This window comes from Myxine glutinosa, chromosome 1 (assembly GCF_964187855.1).
Source record: "Myxine glutinosa chromosome 1, kmMyxGlut1.1, whole genome shotgun sequence".
In the NCBI taxonomy this organism is placed as follows: domain Eukaryota; kingdom Metazoa; phylum Chordata; class Myxini; order Myxiniformes; family Myxinidae; genus Myxine; species Myxine glutinosa.
Window position 1 is genome coordinate 12,174,384 of NC_136261.1, and position 21,170 is coordinate 12,195,553.

Consider the following 21,170-nt stretch of genomic DNA (forward strand, 5'->3'; position numbering starts at 1 on the left):
AAGTCATTAATAAAAAATTAAATAATTAATTGATTAATCAATTAATCAATAAATAATTAAGCGATTAAATGATTAATCAATAAATCAAAAATATCCTTGATAGCCACATCACTTGGTCACTGTCATGTCCAAATATTAGCTTCCCAGCTCAAAAGGTTCCTGAGATATTGGCAAAATGAGAAAGAAAATAAATAAATGATTAATAATGAAAATAAAGAAATAATAATCATTAAAAAATTAAATTATTAATCAATTCGGTCACAGAACACATAAACCACCACCATTTCATCAGAATCTGCAACTGAAAAAAAAAAAGTCATTAATCCAATAATTAAATAATTAATCGATTAATTGATTAATTAATAAATCAAAAATAGCCTTTGCAGCCAAATCACCTGGTCATTGGCATGTCCAAATATCAGCTTCCTAACTCAAAAGGTGCCTGAGTTAATGGTCAGAAGAGAAAGGAAATTTGATTAATTAAATAAGTACTTAATTAAACCACCTTTAGAGGCCATTTTTCCCCGCAAAGCGGGGGTTGGCCTTTTTCGGGAACCGTGGTTGTTATCGTTTTTCAGTCCCCTTTTTTGAAGCAATGTTTTACGGCCGGATGCCCTTCCTGACGCCAACCCTTTTTGCCGCCTTTAACGACAAACAGGGAATTACCAGTGAACTGGTACTCAATTAGCCGACCTCGGAAGGATGACAGGCTGAGTCAACCCCCCTGGCGTTAATTCAGCGATCGACCGAGATTCGAACCCAGGATCCTAGGATCCTAAGCCGGCACCCTAGCCGCTAGCCCAACACCAGGGACTAAATAAGTACTTAATTAATCGCTAATAATTAAATAACTCCTCAATTAATTCATTATTCAAAAAACAAAAAAATACCGTTTTTGACAAAGGACTTGCTCACTACTGTGCCGAAATTTCAGCTTCCTAGCTCAAAGGATGGCTGAGATATCGCCCAGACAAACAAACAAGAAAACAAACAAGAAAGCAAGAAAACAAACAACCAGAGTGAAAACTGAGTACTCCCTTTCAGCGTGCGTCACTGCCGAGCCCCCTTCGGTGCCCGGCAATGACGATTTGCAATGCCTGGAGATGGCATAGGAAAGGTGCGGTGTACAACAAACAAACAAACAACCACAGTGAAGACTGAGTACTCCCTTTCAGCGTGCGTCACTGCCGAGCCCCCTTCGGTGCCCGGCAATGACGATTTGCAACGCCTGGAGATGGCATAGGAAAGGAGCGGTGTACAACAAGAAAACAACCAGAGTGAAAACTGAGTACTCCCTTTCAGCGTGCGTCACTGCTGAGCCCCTTCGGTGCCCAGCAATGACGATTTGCAATGCCTGGAGATGGCATAGGAAAGGTGCGGTGTACAACAAACAAGCAAACAAGAAAACAACCAGAGTGAAAACCGAGTACTCCCTTTCAGCGTGCGTCACTGCCGAGCCCCCTTCGGTGCCCGGCAATGACGATTTGCAATGCCTGGAGATGGCATAGGAAAGGTGCGGTGTACAACAAACAAACAAACAAACAAGAAAACAACCAGAGTGAAAACTGAGTACTCCCTTTCAGCGTGCGTCACTGCCGAGCCCCCTTCGGTGCCCGGCAATGACGATTTGCAATGCCTGGAGATGGCGTAGGAAAGGTGCGGTGTACAAAATCTTTCCCACATATCGATGCCGAAGGAGGCTGTTTGAGACATCGTGCTTCTGCCTCACACCCCTAACTTCTTACCAATTTGACCTATCCGACAGATAAAAAGCAGGAACGCAAGGATAGACTATTTGGGCAGAGAGGAGGTGGCTGTGGTGTTTGCAATTTGACAAATTACCTGGGAATCACCCTGAGGACAAACAACAAAACAACATGCATTTTAAGGCCATTTTCCCTGCTAGAGCGGGGGTTAGCCTTGCGGTCCCCATAACAATCTTCTCCATCTTGCCCTATTTTCTGCATCCCTCCTTGTTAACCCCCTTGCCCCCATTTCTTCTTCCACCATCTTTCGCCAAGTCTTTCTCGGTCTTCCCCCGTCCTCTACTTTCTTCTACATTCATTTCCATCGCTCTTCTCAACCAGTCACTTTCATCCTTCCTCAACACATGACCAAACCATCTCAACCTGTTCCTCTTCACAGCCTCAATCACAAGCTCTATTCGCATCATCTTTCACAATTCATCATAGGTATTCCTCTCTCTCAACGATACTCCGCACATCCATCGAACCATTCGCATTTCCACCCTTTCCAACTTTCGTTGCTGCTCTACGTTCATTACCCATGTCTCGCTCCCATAAATCATAACACTTCTCACACATGCAGCACACACACCTTTCCCTTCAGCTTCAACGACACTCCCCTCCTCATAAGCACGCCACTCAGTTCCCAAAACGTCTTCCATGCACATCTCACTCTAGCAACTCTCCCTCCCACACATCTCCCTGCTTCTCAAATGTTGTGTGCTCTCAAGTGTCTGTGTGCTTCCCCTTCTCTCCCCATCTTGTCTTCCGCTCCCTCTTTTTATATATTTTGTTTGTCTAGTTGATTTGTTTGTGAAGTAAATGTCAGCTCTTTCACGAGCCTCGATTCAGTATACAAAAAAAAAAACGTTGCCGAGTCTGATCCACCTTCTCCATTCAGCATGTCTCCGAGGTAGCAACATGTTTTCACACCTTCCAGCTTCACGCCGTCTCCAAGATCCAACTCAACATTTCCTCCATCTGCAGCTCCCTCTGTGCACACCTTACATTTGAATGTAGCTGCCACACTGGTTAATGACCCTCTCAGACCACTGCATTTTTGATCAACCCACTCCGCGCACATTGTACATTGAATGGAGTTCACTCCGACACCCTTCCTGCACACAGCACAGGGCCACTTCCCAGTTCTTTCCACCTCACCACATGCTTTACCACTTGCCATCACCTTCGTCTTTCCGATATTCACCTTCAGACCTTTTGTCTCCATACATTCCTTCCACTTGTTCATCTTTTCCTTCAGTCCATCCATACTTTCTGCAATCAACACCAGATCATCTGCATACAACAACTCCCACGGTAAACCCTCCTTTACGTTCTGAGCCAGCACCTCCATCACAGCTACAAATAGTAGTGGACTTAGTACCGACCCCTGATGCACTCCCACCTTCACCTCAAACTCACCACTGTTCCCGTCCTTCGTCCTTACAGCTGTGCACGCTCTTTTGTACATTGCCATCACTACTCTGATCAACCATTCCTCCACTCCTAACTTCCTCAATGCCCATGTCAATACTTTGCGTGGAACCCCATCGAATGCTTTCTCCAGATCAACAAACCCAAGAAACTTCTTCCTCTTCTCCATGTACTTCTCCTGAAACTGCCTCACAATAAAAAGCGCGTCTGTCGTTCCTTCCTGGCATAAATCCAAAATGCATTTCATTGATCTTCACTTTCTTCCTTATCCTCCTCTCCAACACCCTTTCCAATACCTTCATTCCATGCTCCAATAACTTTATCGCTCGGTACGAGCCACACTCCAGAGGGTCACCTTTCCCCTTGTATAGAAGGACGAGGGTACTCAGTTCCCAATCCACTGGAATGCGGCCTTCTTTCACCAGCAGATTACAGATCTCTGTCATTCTCTTCACACCCCAACTTCCTGCTGCCTTCAACATATCTCCCACAACTCCTGTCGGCCCTCCCGCTTTTCTACTCTTCATTGCTTTTATCGCTTCCTCAACTTCCTTCTCAGTTATCTTCTCTGCCGGTCCTAAAACTGGGTTACTCTCTATGTTGCCATCCCATTCATTCTCTGTATTCAACAGCATTTCCAAATATCTTTTCCATCTTCCTTTAATTCCATCTGGGTCCACAAGGATTTGGCCCACTTCATCCTTCAAGCAACTCACCCCCATCACATCACACCTCTCTTTCGCTATCTGCTTTGCAATCCTGAATACTGCTCCCTGACCCTCTTCCGAATCGAAGCGTTCTCCGAACATTTTCCTACGTGCCTCCTGCGCCTTTGCTACCTCTTTCTTTGCAGCCTTCTTGGCTGCCTTATAACTTTCATGCTCTGCTGTTTCTGCTCCCGTACCCTTCGCCTTCTGCCACTCCTTGAACTTCTTCCTCTTCTCGTCAATCCTCTTTCCAACTTCATCATCCCACCACCATGTTTCCGAGTGCCTCGGTGGTCCTTTTGTCCATCCACATACCTCACCAACGGCTCCCAACAGACTAGCTTTCATTGACATCCAACCACTTTCAAGCTCAACCACATCATCCTCTACCCTACTCAGCCTCTCTTTTAATGCATCCCTTACTGTCACCTCTTTTAACCTCCACACCTTCATTCTCGGTTGGTACTTCACCCGCCGAGCTCTCCTCACACCTTTCACCCTTATGTCGCAGACAACCAAGTGGGGCTGTGAAACAGCCTCCTCCCCCGGGATCACCTTTGTGTCCCGGAGGTGCCCCCTATATCGCCTACGCACCATCAAGTAGTCAACGGTTGTCGTCGACCCACATGACGTGTATGTAACAAGCTTATTATCCTCTTTCTGGCACTGAGTATTACAAACCAACAAATCAGCTCCATCAGCAAACTCCAAAATCCTTTCACCTTCTCCATTTCTCACACCATATCCGTAACCCCCATGAACTCCCTCAAAACCATCCATACTCCTTCCCACATGTCCATTTAGGTCTCCTACCACAACAACTTCCTCATCTTTCACGTTTTCCATCAGCTTCTCTATCGCACACCAGAACTTGTCCTTCTCTTCATCGCTCCGACCAACCTGCGGAGCATATCCCGAGATGACGTTCACCAAGAGCTTTCCAATCATCATTTTCACCATCATCAACCTATCACTCACTCTAGTCACACTCACCACACTGTCTACAAACTCCTCAGAAAATAGGACACCAACACCATTCACGCCCTCCAGGCACCCTTGCCACACAAACTTGTATTTCTGTCCCTGCCTACCCTTCACCATTCTCACACCACTTCCCTTCCATCTCGTCTCTTGCACACAACATATGTCCACTCTTCTTCTGACCAATACTTCCACCACTTCTCCTGATCTCCCTGTCATTGTCCCTACATTCCATGTCCCAAACCTCAGAAACCGATCTCCACTTCGGGCTGTACCCTGCCCATCTGTAGTTGTAATTGTCATGGTTCTCTTTTTGAGGCAATGTTTTTATGGCCGAATGCCCTTTCTGACGCCAACCCTCTTAGTCGTCTCTTACGACACACAGGGATACGGTGTACCTATTCTAATCCAGGGTACACACTGGGAAACGTTTAAAATATGGAAATTCTGGGGGAGGGGGGGGGGTGGGGGGTAGGAGGGAATCACGGCTGCGGGGGGCCCGTCAGCCCACACCACGGCGGCCCGGTCAGCACCACACCACATCGGCCCGGTCAGCACCACACCACGGCGGCCCGGTCAGCACCACACCACGTCGGCCCGGTCAGCACCACACCACGTCGGCCCAGTCAGCACCACACCACGTCGGCCGGGCCAGCACCACACCATCGGCCGGGCCAGCACCACACCGTCAGCCCGGTCAGCACCACACCACGGCGGCCCGGTCAGCACCACACCACGGTGGCCCGGTCAGCACCACACCACGGCGGCCCGGTCAGCACCACACCACGGCGGCCCGGTCAGCACCACACCACGGCGGCCCGGTCAGCACCACACCACGGCGGCCCGGTCAGCACCACACCACGGCGGCCCGGTCAGCACCACCCACGTCGGCCCGGTCAGCACCACACCACGTCGGCCCGGTCAGCACCACACCACGTCGGCCCGGTCAGCACCACACGTCGGCCCGGTCAGCACCACACCACGTCAGCACTAACCCTAACAACCCTAACCCTGAGGAAGGAACTTTATATGAATGAAACGAAAGGTGTTGTATGCATCGCCCCCCAGCTACCGAACTTATTCATATATATTTTTGCTCGATTATGACCACGAGTGCTCGCAAGCAACTGAGGAAGTGAAATTAAAATGGTAATGCAATGTGTGTGTACTTCTGCACCAGAGAATAAAGTATTTCACATCACAGACAAGTCAGAGGCCTCTCTAGTTTGTAACCGCCTCTTCTCGGGTATACCTCCATCTGACGTACTAGTTCTTCCGGTAACCACCTCCCGATTAACTTCCAAAATCCAAGCTCGCTGCACACTCTCTTTGTACTGTCTTCCCTCCTCCCCTCACCCCCGTTTGGGGAACCATCTTCCTGCGGTTGTTCAATTTCCGGATTTTTCCTACAGGGCTACTACACACAAGTGGTACACCGCCATCTCATGTCATCCCCCGTCATTATCCATGATCTTTTCTACCCCCAATAACTCTTCTGAACCAAACTCTCTAACTTGTATGTTACTGCAGGTTTTTATTTAATTTGAACACAATGTCTAAGGATATTAATGGAGCCGCCACTCGCACATCTCACACACACACGGACATGCAGACAAGACAAACAGTCCCTGGGTTTGGGTGAAGTGACATCACTTCCCATAGCTTCTCGATACCAGTAACGTCACAACAATGGCGCCACTTTTCTCATCTCACTCAGCGGGGCATTTCCTAAGGAAGAATTTCTAACGCCCCATGGATGCCAACCTATGGTTGATTTCCGTCTTCAGTCCTTTTAAATTCTGAATGACAATCAAGGAAGCAGCTACGTATGACTTGGCCGGGGGTTGAACGACCGACCTCCCAGAGGAGCATAACTCCTCAATTGTATCCTGTTGGTGTCCATGGTCTGTCTGGCTAAATGGACAAATTCAACACAATGAAAAGAACAACGCAGTACACACGTTCAAACTAACTGGACCTCTCAGACTTTGATGTTTAAACTCATAAATTTGAGAAACCAGAAGTACATGCAATACTTCCAACAAGAAAACAAAAACCTGGCCGAAAGGGTTGTGAGGACCCACCGGTAAGGAAACCTTGTAGGGGTTCGAGCAGGAGGTGGAAGAAGAGCGAGAGCTCGTCAGATGTGCAACAGGACAGGAACCGCAGTATAGTTCCGGTACGCATGAACACGGAACTCTTGCCTTTGGCCTTTCTTCCGGTCTTATTCCTCAATCGGCCAAAGAGCATCCTGTACAAAAATGAAACATTGTTCAATCTCTCAATATTGGGACACCAAGTTCAGCCTTTGACAGCGGGATGGTGGTGAGAGAAGGGCGAAGGAATGGTGGTGGGAAAGGGGTGAAGGAATGGTGGTGGGAAAATGATGAAGGAATGGTGGTGGGAAAAGGGTGAAGGAATGGTGGTGCAAAAAGGGTGAAGGAATGGTGGTGAGAGAAGGGTGAAGGAATGGTGGTGGGAAAAGGGTGAAGGAATGGTGGTGAGAGAAGGGTGAAGGAATGGTGGTGAGAGAAGGGCGAAGGAATGGTGGTGGGAGAAGGGTGAAGGAATGGTGGTGAGAGAAGGGTGAAGGAATGGTGGTGAGAGAAGGGTGAAGGAATGGTGGTGGGAAAAGGGTGAAGGAATGGTGGTGAGAGAAGGGCGAAGGAATGGTGGTGGGAAAGGGGTGAAGGAATGGTGGTGGGAAAATGATGAAGGAATGGTGGTGGGAAAAGGGTGAAGGAATGGTGGTGCAAAAAGGGTGAAGGAATGGTGGTGAGAGAAGGATGAAGGAATGGTGGTGAGAGAAGGGTGAAGGAATGGTGGTGCAAAAAGGGTGAAGGAATGGTGGTGGGAAAAGGGTGAAGGAATGTGGTGGGAAAAGGGTGAAGGAATGGTGGTGGGAAAAGGGAGAAGGAATGGTGGTGGAAGAAGGGTGAAGGAATGGTGGTGGGAGAAGGGTGAAGGAATGGTGGTGAGAGAAGGGTGAAGGAATGGTGGTGGGAAAAGGGTGAAGGAATGGTGGTGAGAGAAGGGTGAAGGAATGGTGGTGAGAGAAGGGCGAAGGAATGGTGGTGGGAGAAGGGTGAAGGAATGGTGGTGAGAGAAGGGTGAAGGAATGGTGGTGAGAGAAGGGTGAAGGAATGGTGGTGAGAGAAGGGCGAAGGAATGGTGGTGGGAAAAGGGTGAAGGAATGGTGGTGAGAGAAGGGTGAAGGAATGGTGGTGAGAGAAGGGTGAAGGAATGGTGGTGCAAAAAGGGTGAAGGAATGGTGGTGAGAGAAGGATGAAGGAATGGTGGTGAGAGAAGGGTGAAGGAATGGTGGTGCAAAAAGGGTGAAGGAATGGTGGTGGGAAAAGGGTGAAGGAATGTGGTGGGAAAAGGGTGAAGGAATGGTGGTGGGAAAAGGGAGAAGGAATGGTGGTGGAAGAAGGGTGAAGGAATGGTGGTGGGAGAAGGGTGAAGGAATGGTGGTGAGAGAAGGGTGAAGGAATGGTGGTGGGAGAAGGGTGAAGGAATGGTGGTGAGAGAAGGGTGAAGGAATGGTGGTGGGAAAAAGGGTGAAGGAATGGTGGTGGGAGAAGGGTGAAGGAATGGTGGTGGGAAAAGGGTGAAGGAATGGTGGTGGGAAAAGGGTGAAGGAATGGTGGTGCAAAAAGGGTGAATGAATGGTGGTGAGAAAAGGGTGAAGGAATGATGGTGCAAAAAGGGTGAAGGAATGGTGGTGCAAAAAGGGTGAAGGAATGGTGGTGAGAGAAGGGTGAAGGAATGGTGGTGGGAGAAGGGTGAAGGAATGGTGGTGGGAAAAGGGTGAAGGAATGGTGGTGGGAAAAGGGTGAAGGAATGGTGGTGAGAGAAGGGTGAAGGAATGGTGGTGGGAAAAGGGTGAAGGAATGGTGGTGAGAGAAGGGTGAAGGAATGGTGGTGAGAGAAGGGCGAAGGAATGGTGGTGGGAGAAGGGTGAAGGAATGGTGGTGAGAGAAGGGTGAAGGAATGTGGTGGGAAAAGGGTGAAGGAATGTGGTGGGAAAAGGGTGAAGGAATGGTGGTGAGAGAAGGGTGAAGGAATGGTGGTGAGAGAAGGGTGAAGGAATGGTGGTGGGAGAAGGGTGAAGGAATGGTGGTGGGAGAAGGGTGAAGGAATGGTGGTGGGAGAAGGGTGAAGGAATGGTGGTGAGAGAAGGGTGAAGGAATGGTGGTGGGAGAAGGGTGAAGGAATGGTGGTGAGAGAAGGGTGAAGGAATGGTGGTGAGAGAAGGGCGAAGGAATGGTGGTGGGAAAAGGGTGAAGGAATGGTGGTGGGAGAAGGGTGAAGGAATGGTGGTGAGAGAAGGGTGAAGGAATGGTGGTGAGAGAAGGGTGAAGGAATGGTGGTGAGAGAAGGGTGAAGGAATGGTGGTGGGAAAAAGGGTGAAGGAATGGTGGTGAGAGAAGGGTGAAGGAATGGTGGTGGGAAAAGGGTGAAGGAATGTGGTGGGAAAAGGGTGAAGGAATGGTGGTGGGAAAAGGGAGAAGGAATGGTGGTGGGAAAAGGGTGAAGGAATGGTGGTGGGAAAAAGGGTGAAGGAATGGTGGTGAGAGAAGGGTGAAGGAATGGTGGTGGGAAAAGGGTGAAGGAATGGTGGTGGGAAAAGGGTGAAGGAATGGTGGTGGGAAAAAGGGTGAAGGAATGGTGGTGAGAGAAGGGTGAAGGAATGGTGGTGGGAAAAGGGTGAAGGAATGTGGTGGGAAAAGGGTGAAGGAATGTGGTGGGAAAAGGGTGAAGGAATGGTGGTGGGAAAAGGGAGAAGGAATGGTGGTGGAAAAAGGGTGAAGGAATGGTGGTGGGAGAAGGGTGAAGGAATGGTGGTGAGCTAAGGGTGAAGGAATGGTGGTGGGAGAAGGGTGAAGGAATGGTGGTGGGAGAAGGGTGAAGGAATGGTGGTGGGAGAAGGTGGAGGTGAAGATGGAAACTTTAAGAAAGCTTGAACACCTACCGTATCAAAACCTGCATGACTTCCTGCCGATGCTCAGCTTGCACCAAACGCGCTTCTCCTTGAACGGCAAACAGAACGATCTCCTCCTTAAAATAGCGATCATCCAACAGGTGCTCGAGATGTTCCCTGCAAGGAAAAACACGGCGGGATGCAGACCGGCACCCGGGGATCATCAACCTTCATCAGTCACCATTTTCATTCAATAAAACCCCAAAATGACAGCATTGCTTTGCCAGTGGATCGGGGCAGGTACAGCAATTCATGACCCATTTGATGCCAAAACATAATGCCCAAATCCTCACATTTCCCAAAAGTCCTTTCTCTTTAAGAGAAGTACCTGCTCCATATGAAAGCATTAGGTGGGGTCATGTTATTATCTTTATGATTATTAATACCATAGCGGAGTACCCGCCCTACGGGCGATCTTGTTCCAAGCATGCAACAAGTGCTTCTGACATGTCCCTTTATTTGGGTGGTGTATAGGCAACAGACCGCTGCCTCAATGACTCCCGAAAATAAAAACAACCCGGGTTATGCCCATGAAGCAAACACGTGTGTACTGTCGATGTGTACACATAACACATTGTGGTTACATCGCTTGTGTTACATCGCAAAAGCTCATTTTCATGCTCGTAACTGCTCATTGACGACCGGTAGTCACAATAGATCAGTGGCAGCAAAATCAAAAGCTTATGTGGCATTCCCCCCACTGTGCTTGGCATGTTTTAATTTGCTTTGAGCAATGTTTGAACTAAGGAGTAATAAAAAGATGGATGGGGTCAAGAGATGTGACTGAGTGCAAGGTTTTGGGATTGTTGATCGGGGTCAGGGTGTCATATGACGCGCACGCTATCGGCCAGACTTACCGATAAGGTAAGAGCGCCTTGGGTTTGTACGTGAAGAGGCACGCCAGCGCCACCTTCTGCACACCCTGGTTACGATGGCACAGCAACTGGTGGGGAAGAAGAAGGCGTTGAAAGCACAGAACAAGAGGATTAAAAATGGTCGGAATGGTATGAAACCGTTTTCACAGCCAGTGTGGAGGTTGCATCCCATGTGACAATTGCAGTTCAAAATGTGCGTCCATGCAAATAAATAAATAAATAAATGGTGAAAGTGATTTGCAGGGGTTGAGAGCATCGATTAGGCAACATCTAAAGGCTTTGGAGCAGTCCATCCACACATTACATCATTTAATCCCCCTATAGACCCAAAGTGTAATGAAGCTGAACAGTGGGTTGGAGCCGCGCGTGCACTCCGAGATGCACCAGAACAGAGGCACTGTGCGATCACGATCGAGTTCCTTCCGATCACAAACACGATCAAAACCATTCCTAAAGCGCAATCGGTGTTTGACATCACAGTGCGACGATTTATGTGAAAGTTGTCTTGTGCAAGATCGAGTCGTGCATTACTCCTGGTAACCAAGTGAGTCTCGTTGCGTCCACGTAAGGATGCGCGTTACCATCGTACGAGCAGCACAATGGGGACAGACGAGCAAGCCTGGAGGTTCTTTATCCCGTCAGATTTAAATAATTCACATTTTTGTATTTTGTCGTCGATCTGTGGAGCAGATCGAGACAAGGTCGCCGCAAGTAATTTCTCATTTTTCTCATTTTATATGAACTGTTCGGTTCATCCGGTTTACTTCAAATTAGACAACTTTTCCAAAGACGTGGTTTTCTTCCTCCGTTACATAAAATATAAAACCAGGAAAACAGTAACGATTTATATATTAAAGTTTGTTGGTGTTCAGAGCAATACTTATTTATATTCTTCATTTAAATTATGTCCATAATCGCTCGTATTGTATATTTTGATTTATCGCTACAATCGTTCACTACTTCTTGTCTCCACTCCACCAACACTTGCACATCCATCTCCCAACCTCATGGGAGGCCTTCCTGTGCTGTCAGTAGTTGTGCTGTGGTGTGAGGCTGATGATCTTACCCGATAATAAAGCTCTTTGAGCATTTCTTGCTTATGGAAATTCCAGGGGCTTGAAAACTTTGAGAAAACTTCCAAATGTCCCACAAGATCTCTGCAAATGAAATGGAACATACATCAAGAATCATTTTTTTTAAATTTTAAACTCTCGTATTCGTAACCGGATCCAGATATTCACCAAAATCTAATAAATTTGTCCGAGTCTGTCCACAACTTTTTGAGATAATGGCTCGCAGACAGAGACACACAAAGGAGGGTGAAAACATAACTTCCTTCCACGTTTTGTGGTGGAGGTAACTACATGCAATTTGCTGTAAATTAAAGGTCACGAGAGAGAGAGAGAGAGAGAGAGAGAGAGAGAGAGCGAGAGAGAGAGCGAGAGAGAGCGCGAGAGAGAGAGAGCGAGAGAGAGCGCGAGAGAGAGAGCGAGAGAGAGAGAGCGAGAGAGATAGAGCGAGAGAGATAGAGCGAGAGAGATAGAGCGAGAGAGATAGAGCGAGAGAGAGAGAGAGCGAGAGAGAGAGAGCGAGAGCGAGCGGGAGAGCGCGAGCGAGAGAGCGAGAAAGAGCAAGCGAGAGAGAGAGTGAGAGAGAGAGCGAGAGAGCGAGAAAGAGCGAGAGAGGGAGCGCGAGAGAGAGCGCGAGAGAGAGCGTGAGAGAGAGCACGAGAGAGAGCACGAGAGAGAGAGAGCGAGATGACAATGGCAACGAAAATCTGTTGCACTCAAAGACGACCCAAAAACACAATGCCAGCGTGTTCAGGTGCGGAGGGGAACAAATACGGCACCCAGAGGGGGCAACAGGCAAAAAGATGATCAACTTGAGGATTGGACAAAAGAGACCATGGCTCGGTAAACATGGAAATGGATCTTTTCACACAAATAGGAAGTTTAAGTGAAATGGATGACAATAGCAGGTACACACCGCAAAACCACAAAAGATTCATAGAAAACCAAACCCACTTGGTTGTGGAGTGTTTGCTGCCTTTGCAGATCCCATCTTCCCCATCTGCATCGTTTGTTTCTTGTACACCGTCCACGTCCTCGGATTCTTGTCCGGTTCGCCGAAGGTCGACTCTGCGCACGTCCTGAGTGTCCGCCATCTGCACATCCACAGAGCTGTACTGCTGCCTAGTGGGGATGAAGGAGGAAGGGATTATTTGAACCGTTTACTTACAATCGTGGCATTGATCAACCTTTCACATCATATAATCAATATACACAACAAAATCAAATATTGATTCGTTTCAACTGCAAAGAACTTAAAAGCAGCTCAAGTTTGAAATTATTTTTTAATCAAAATGTCGATACCCGGAAAGGCAACCCACACTTGCTAAAGTACTCAGGTGATGCAAGCGTTGTTTGTTGGCCATTGGTGAAAGGTCTCAACTCAATAAAAGGCAATTTGTTATGAATGAGGAGTCTCCTCATTAACCTCCTCTCACACATCAAGGATTGGTAATGGAGACACAGAGTGAAGTATAATGGGAAACCGAAATAATCAGGTGAATAAATCAATATGGCCGTGGAATTGAAGGACCTATACAGATATTCCACGAACAAACTGCACAGTTGGAACCCGGGTACCATGACACACTTAAACTGCAAACACCGATTTCATTCCCAATTATTGTACCCAGCATCCCATGGGGTCAGTTTCACCAAGTGTTGCATGGCATACGCAAATGCTGATCTTCAGGATAACCCGCGTCCAAACCAAGACGGATTGGGAATGGCGCGAGGGTCAAACTAGATTAGCCTCGACGTGGTTTGCTACATTTGGTGTAATACATGTGAGCAACATGGGACAACTTGTCCAAACGTAAAGTGAAGGTAACTTCATGATTCCCAGTAAAGACAACCTGTCCACAGATTAAGCTCACCTGATAAAGGTGAACAGCAGAGGAACCATCTGGCTGGAGTGAGGCTCCAGATGCTCTGGGAACTCCAGCATGGCCCGCCAAACCAACAGGCGGAAGTTCGCATGATCAGGACGGTCTTCGGCTCCGGAGTGAGCACGAAGCTCCTGTTGGAGCAGCCGTACCGCACCCCCAACGCGTGTTCCGGCCTCATCGCCATCCTCTGCCGTCTCGGAACGCCTCTGTGTGCCTGAACCGACGTGGAACGTTTCAGATTTGGTGAGCAGCATTAACGTTCACAGTGAGCTTTCATATGCCGTTTACAGTTTGTTTATATCCTGTATACATTCAAAATTAGTAAATTTTAAAATTGCACAAGAACTGCATCAACACCCTGAATGACCAGGACAGGCCGCCAGGAGCCATGCAGGACCAGGACAGAGATATCAATGCAACATTTCATGAATTACATGAGACAGGACAAATCTTCTTCCTTCGTATGGAGCACATCGCTGCGGCTTGCATCATTTGCTGGAGGCACCCCTGTGCCACTGATGCAGTGCCACCTGTAGCAGGTACTTGAAATTTGTTCAGGGTGCCGGCGACAGCTCACATGCTCTTCACGAAGGGCACCGTGGGATATTAAACGTCTACCAAATAATGATAGAATGGAAAATAATCACAGTATATGAGAACTACACAAGCAATCCGAGCATCATGAACAAGGTTCTCAGATGGGAACACCAAACAGACCTATTTTTATCATTATCCCACCTGACAGAATCGATTTGGTTACTTTAATCCACCTTAGTTTCATCCCCAACAATCAACAAATTCAGCTTTCTCAGGTCTATATTCTTCTATTTATTTTGCTCAATGAAAGGTGATGGTAAAACATTTACAACTCGAGTATTCATAGAACACGATACCCCTGCGGTGTTCAAGTTAATCCTTCAATTTTAATAAAATATTTATTTTCGAGATAGTCCAAAAAAAATCCGGAACCAGTCTTATACACCACCCTTGTACACTGTTTATACACCACCCTTGTACACTGTTTATACACCACCCTTGTACACTGTTTATACACCACCCTTGTACACTGTTTATACACCACCCTTGTACACTGTTTATACACCACCCTTGTACACTGCTTATGCACCACCCTTGTACACTGTTTATACACCACCCTTGTACACTGTTTATACACCACCCTTGTAGACTGCTTATACACCACCCTTGTACACTGTTTATACACCACCCATGTACACTGTTTATACACCACCCTTGTACACTGTTTATACACCACCCTTGTACACTGTTTATACACCACCCTTGTACACCGTTTATACACCACCCTTGTACACCGTTTATACACCACCCTTGTACACCGTTTATACACCACCCTTGTACATCGTTTATACACCACCCTTGTACACCGTTTCTACACCACCCCTGTACACCGTTTATACACCACCCTTGTACACCGTTTATACACCACCCTTGTACACCGTTTATACACCACCCTTGGGCACCGTTTATACACTGAAGGAGCTGTGCTCCCACGTAATCGGAAGAATGGACGCGACAAAAAGCTGGAATTCGTCCGAGTTTCTTTATTGTCACAAAGCAACTCAGGTACTCTGAAAAGCCCGTTTATCGGGCAGCAATATATATACACATTATCCCGGAGCGTTTGCCCGGGAAAGGCGAGAGGGGGCGTGGCCGGGCGTCCCGGCCGAGGCCTGGCAAGTTGAGCGCGGGCCTGCCCGGGCGTCCTGGACGAGCCCGGCATGGTGATCGCTCCGCGTCCTTGGTAGGTGCAAGGCGATTGTGTAAACCCAGCGGTAGCCGCTACACACGTCCCCCCCAGAATCGACTTGCACCGGCAGGGTCAATTTGAGGGGGGTCCTGATGACCCGGCCGAAGCGACCCTTGGCGGGTCGTGGGGGGGGGGGGGGGGTCCGGTGTGGTGGTGGGCGGTCGAGTGGGGGGCACCGTGGACGGGGGGCAGCCTCGCCGCGGCGGAAGGGCCAACTGTGGCGGTTGGTCGATGTCCACGTGTGCCGGCTTGAGGCGGTCCACCGCAATCCGGTCCGACCTGCCGCCGATGTCGATGACGATGAGGAACGACTTGTCGTCCCGTCGCAGGACCCGGAAGGGCCCGTCGTACGGCGGCCGGAGTGGCCCCCGATGTGCGTCATGACGCACAAAAACGTACTCCGCTGTGCGAAGCGCTGGGGGGACGTAGGACTGGGGGTCACCGTGGTGGGATGTTGGCACGGGGGCAAACCGTCGGGCGGCCTCCTGGAGGTCCGAGCGCTGGTGAGCTGCGGACCAGGGACTGGTAGCGTCGGGCATGAATTCGCCCGGGACGCATAGCGCCTGGCCGTAGACAAGCTCGGCGGTGGATGCCCGGAGGTCCTCCTTGGGGGCCGTGCGTAGGCCCAAAAGGACCCACGGCAGCCGGTCGGCCCAACCGCCGTCTTGAAGGCCGGCCATGAGCGCGGCCTTCATGGAGCGGTGGAATCGCTCGCACAACCCGTTGGCTTGGGGGTGGTAGGCCGTAGTACGGTGGAGCTTGACCCCCAGGTTGCGGGCGACCGCGCCCCACAGCTCGGAGGTGAACTGCGGTCCGCGGTCCGACGAGATGTCCGCCGGTGCGCCGAAGCGGGCGACCCAGGTGGCGATGAAAGCCTGCGCCACGTCGGCGGTGGTGGTGGTGGAGACGAGGGGAACGGCCTCCGGCCACCTGGTGGTCCTGTCCACCATGGTGAGCAGGTGTGTGAACCCCCGTGATGGGGGGAGGGGGCCCACCAGATCCACGTTGACGTGGTCGAAACGTCGTTCGGGCACGGTGAAAGGTGCCAGCGGGGCCTGGGTGTGTCGGTGGACCTTGGCCTGTTGGCAGGCTGTGCAGGTGCTGGTCCAATCGCGGATGTCCCGTCGAAGGCCGTGCCAGACGAATCGCGCCGACACCAGCTTCTGGGAAGCTTTCCGGCCCGGGTGGGAAAGGCCGTGGAGGGAGGCGAAGATGCAGCGTTGCCAGGTAATGGGCACGATGGGGCGAGCCTGGCCTTGGGAGACGTCGCAGAGCAGGACAGTGTCCGCGAAGGGGATGTCGGCCAGGCGGAGGCCCGTGTCCGCCGCCCGGAGGGCTTGCACCGTGGTGTCGGTGGTTTGGTCCGCCGCCATAAGCGCGAAGTCCACGCCGAGGTGGACCGCGTTCGCGCTGGCCCGAGAAAGACAGTCAGCCACGGCGTTGTTTTTGCCGGCGACGTGCCGGATGTCCGTGGTAAACTCCGACACGGCGGAGAGGTGGCGCTGTTGGCGGGCCGACTACGGCTCCGTGACCTAGGCCATTGCGTAAACCAACGGCTTGTGGTCGACGAACGCCGTGAAGGGTCGGCCCTCCAGGAGGTGGCGGAAATGGCGAACGGCCAGGTGTAGACTGAGGAGCTCACGGTCAAACGTGCTGTATTTGAGCTCGTTCGGCCGGAGCTGCCGGCTGAAAAAAGCGAGTGGCTGCCAAACCCCGTTCACCCATTGCTCATGTACGGCGCCCACCGCGTAGTCGGAGGCATCCGTGGTGAAGGCGATGGGAGCGTTGAGCACCGGGTGAGCGAGCAGTGTTGCGTCGGCGAGGGCCCGCTTTGAGCTTTGGAAGGCCGCGTCCATTGCTGCGGACCAGACCATGTCGTGCTTGGCCGGCTTGCCCCGGAGGGCTTCGTAGAGGGGCCGCATGAGTTGAGCAGCGCGGGGCACGAAGCGGTGATAGAAATTCACCATTCCCAGGAATTCCTGCAGAGCCTTTATGGAGCGGGGACGCGGAAACGTGGTGATGGCCTCGACCTTGGTTGGCAGCGGCACGGCCCCGTTCTTGGTGATGTGGTGGCCCAAAAAATCAACGGCCGTCGTGCCGAAGTGGCGTTTGGCCGGGTTGACGATGAGGCCGTGCTCGCTGAGGCGCCCGAACATTGTTCGGAGGTGGAGGAGGTGCTCGGCCCGGGACGTGCTGGCGACGAGGATGTCGTCCAGGTAAACGAAGAGGAACGGCAGGTCACGCAGCACGCCGTCCATCAAGCGCTGGAACGCCTGAGCCGCGTTCTTGAGGCCAAACGGCATCCGTAGGAATTCGAATAAGCCGAACGGCGTGATGACGGCCGTTTTAGGGACGTCGGCCGCCCTGACAGGTACCTGGTGATATCCTGCCAGACGGGCAGAGAAGTCTTGGATGTGCGGGATCGGATACCTGTCGGGGTTGGTAGCATCGTTAAGGCGGCGGTAGTCGCCACATGGGCGCCAGCAGCCCCCTGGCTTTGGGACGATGTGTAGTGGCGAAGCCCACGCGCTATCGGAGCGCCGCACGATGCCGAGGTGTTCCAAAGCGTTGAACTCGGCTTTGGCCACGGCGAGCTTGGCTGGGTCGAGGCGGCGGGCTCTGGCGTAGACCGGCGGGCCCGTGGTTGGTATGTGGTGCTCGATCCCATGTCGTACTGCGACGGCCGAAAACGTTGGCCGCGTGAGGGCCGGGAACTCCGTGAGCAGGCGAGCAAACTCGTTCGCCGCCGGGAGGGCGCATGCCAGCTCGGTCGGAGCAGAGCTGCTCAATGTGCATACCAGGGAGCTGAAGGTCTCGGCGTTGATGAGGCGACGCCGTTGGACGTCCACCAGCAGTCCGTGTGCGCAGAGGAAGTCGGCGCCTAGCAGAGCCATGGGCACGTTTGCGGTTACAAACGTCCAAGTAAAGCGTTGGCCGCCGAAGCAGAGGGTGACGTTGCGCGGGCCGAAGGTGCGGATGGCCGATCCGTTGGCCGCAACCAAGGAGGGGCCGCAAACCGCGGACTGCCTGTCCTGATCAGAGGCGGGTATGACGCTCACTTGGGCGCCGGTGTCGCACAGGAAGCGCCGTCTGGACGCTTTGTCCGTGATGAAAAGTAAGTTGCCTGTGTGGCCGGCGCTCATGGCTGGTAATGAACGCCGGCCCGGCCGTTTCCCGGCCTGCCGAAGGTGTACGGGGGTCGGCATGTCCGGGCCTTCTGTCCGAACCTGGCATGATAGTAACACCACGCTTGGTCAGGTGGAGGCCCCGGTCGTCGTGCTGGAGGTGGTCGGCTCGGCGTAGCGGCCGCCAATTGCGTCGGCAGTTCGGTCGTCGACCGTGCCGGGTGCTCGGGCGCCATGGGCGTTGCGTCGGATGGCGGTGGGCCCCAGGTCGCTGCTGCAATGCGTCGGCCTGCCGCAGAGATCTTGTCGGCTTCCCTGGCGAGGGCGCGGGGATCCGTGATCGTCGTGCTCGCCAGGGCGAGGCGTACCGGGCTAGGCAGCTGACGGAGGAACAGCTCCCGGAACAGGAATGCAGGAGAGTGCTCGCCGAGCAGCGAAAGCATGTAGTCCATTCGCTCGGACGGGCGCGTGTCGCCGAGCTCGGGCAGGTCGAGCAGGCGCCGTGCGCGTTCCGCCGATGGGAGGGCGAAAGTGTCGAGGAGGAGCTTTTTAATTGCGCCGTATTTGTCAGCGGCTGGCGGACTCTCGAGGAGGCTCGGGGCGCGGGCCGCGGTGGCTGAACCGAGCGCTGCTACCACATGGTGGAAGCGGGTGTCGTCGGCCGCGATGCCTCGCAGGGCGAACAGGGAGTCCGCCTGGGCGAACCAAACCGCCGCGTGAGCCTCCCAGAAGGTAGGCAGTTGAAGGGCAACTGCCGTGTCCATGTCGGTAGGTCACCAATGAAGGAGCTGTGCTCCCACGTAATCGGAAGAATGGACGCGACAAAAAGCTGGAATTCGTCCGAGTTTCTTTATTGTCACAAAGCAACTCAGGTACTCTGAAAAGCCCGTTTATCGGGCAGCAATATATATACACACATTATCCCGGAGCGTTTGCCCGGGAAAGGCGAGAGGGGGCGTGGCCGGGCGTCCTGGCCGCGGCCTGGCAAGTCGAGAGCGGGCGTGGCCGAGGCCTGGCAAGTTGAGCGAGGGCCTGCCCGGGCGTCCTGGACGAGCCCGGCATGGTGATCGCTCCGCATCCTTGGTAGGTGCAAGGCGATTGTGTAAACCCAGCGGTAGCCGCTACAACACCACCCTTGTACATCGTTTATACACCACCCTTGTACACCACCCCTGTACACTGTTCATACACCACCCTTATACACTGTTTATACACCACCCTTGTACAGTTTATACACCACCCATGTACACTGTTTATACACCACCATTGTACACTGCTTATACACCACCCTTGTACACTGCTTATACACCACCCTTGTACACTGTTTATACACCACCCTTGTACACTGTTTATACACCACCCTTGTACACTGTTTATACACCACCCTTGTACACTGTTTATACACCACCCTTGTACACTGTTTATACACCACCCTTGTACACTGTTTATACACCACCCTTGTACACTGTTTATACACCACCCTTGTACACTGTTTATACACCACCCTTGTACACTGTTTATACACCACCCTTGTACACTGTTTATACACCACCCTTGTACACTGTTTATACACCACCCTTGTACACTTTATACACCACCCTTGTACACTTTATACACCACCCTTGTACACTGTTTATACACCACCCTTGTACACTGTTTATACACCACCCTTGTACACTGTTTATACACCACCCTTGTACACTGTTTATACACCACCCTTGTACACTGTTTATACACCACCCTTGTACATTGCTTATACACCACCCTTGTACACCGTTTAAACACCACCCTTGTACACTGCTTATACACCACCCTTGTACACTGTTTATACACCACCCTTGTACACCGTTTATACACCACCCTTGTACACCGTTTCTACACCACCCCTGTACACCGTTTATACACCATCCTTGTACATCGTTTATACACCACCCTTGTAAACCGTTTATACACCACCCTTGTACACCTAATAAGATGACGCAGTTTTGGTCGCGGTTTAGGAGATGGAGGCTTTATGATCACCATTGAACACAGCGTCAATCAGCATTGACATGGCCACATTGGCGGCTTCTTCTTCACCACGACACTGCATCCGATAACATGCCACGCCCACTTTGCAAGAGCTGCGCTTGACAGGTCCCATTACATACACCACCCAATATAACACGTCCAAGTACTGCAAAAATGGAGGTTGGTGGAAGTATTATTAATTGATGGTGATTTGTGTTCTCGTGTTCAAGCAAAGCTCTCCCCTCTGGGCTGGTGCTCCTGCCTCACACCGAGCTCGGCCTCACACCTAGCTCGTCTTCACGCTGTTGAAACCAAAGCGTTCAGAATCATTGGAATCTACCGCGATGAAGCTAACTCCAAGGGCCTTTCACTCACTCACCGCAGGCAGGTAGGTGGTCTTTCTGTCTTCTACCGACTCCTCTCTGGCCTTGCTCCCCCATCTCTCTCTGGGCTCTGTCCCCCAAATATTCCTACAGGTCGCACAAGATCTGCCTGCAACCCTCTTATGGTTAAACTGCCAAAATCAAGACTCTCTGCTCACCTTCACTCCTTCATTCCTCTTTTCTC

At 51.3% G+C, this 21,170-nt stretch overlaps 1 protein-coding gene across 1 annotated transcript in view; it reads right to left on the minus strand.

The window, feature by feature from the left end:
* Positions 1 to 21,170, minus strand: part of UTP20 (UTP20 small subunit processome component) — a 147,170-nt gene that overhangs the window by 71,515 nt on the left and 54,485 nt on the right. The window contains exons 21-26 of the mRNA XM_068107235.2: positions 13,671 to 13,896; positions 12,751 to 12,918; positions 11,793 to 11,883; positions 10,709 to 10,794; positions 9,843 to 9,968; positions 6,952 to 7,118 (exon numbers count right to left, since the gene is read on the minus strand). Of these exons, the coding sequence (XP_067963336.2) occupies positions 6,952 to 7,118; positions 9,843 to 9,968; positions 10,709 to 10,794; positions 11,793 to 11,883; positions 12,751 to 12,918; positions 13,671 to 13,896 (864 nt within the window). The remainder of the gene's footprint in view (positions 1 to 6,951; positions 7,119 to 9,842; positions 9,969 to 10,708; positions 10,795 to 11,792; positions 11,884 to 12,750; positions 12,919 to 13,670; positions 13,897 to 21,170) is intronic.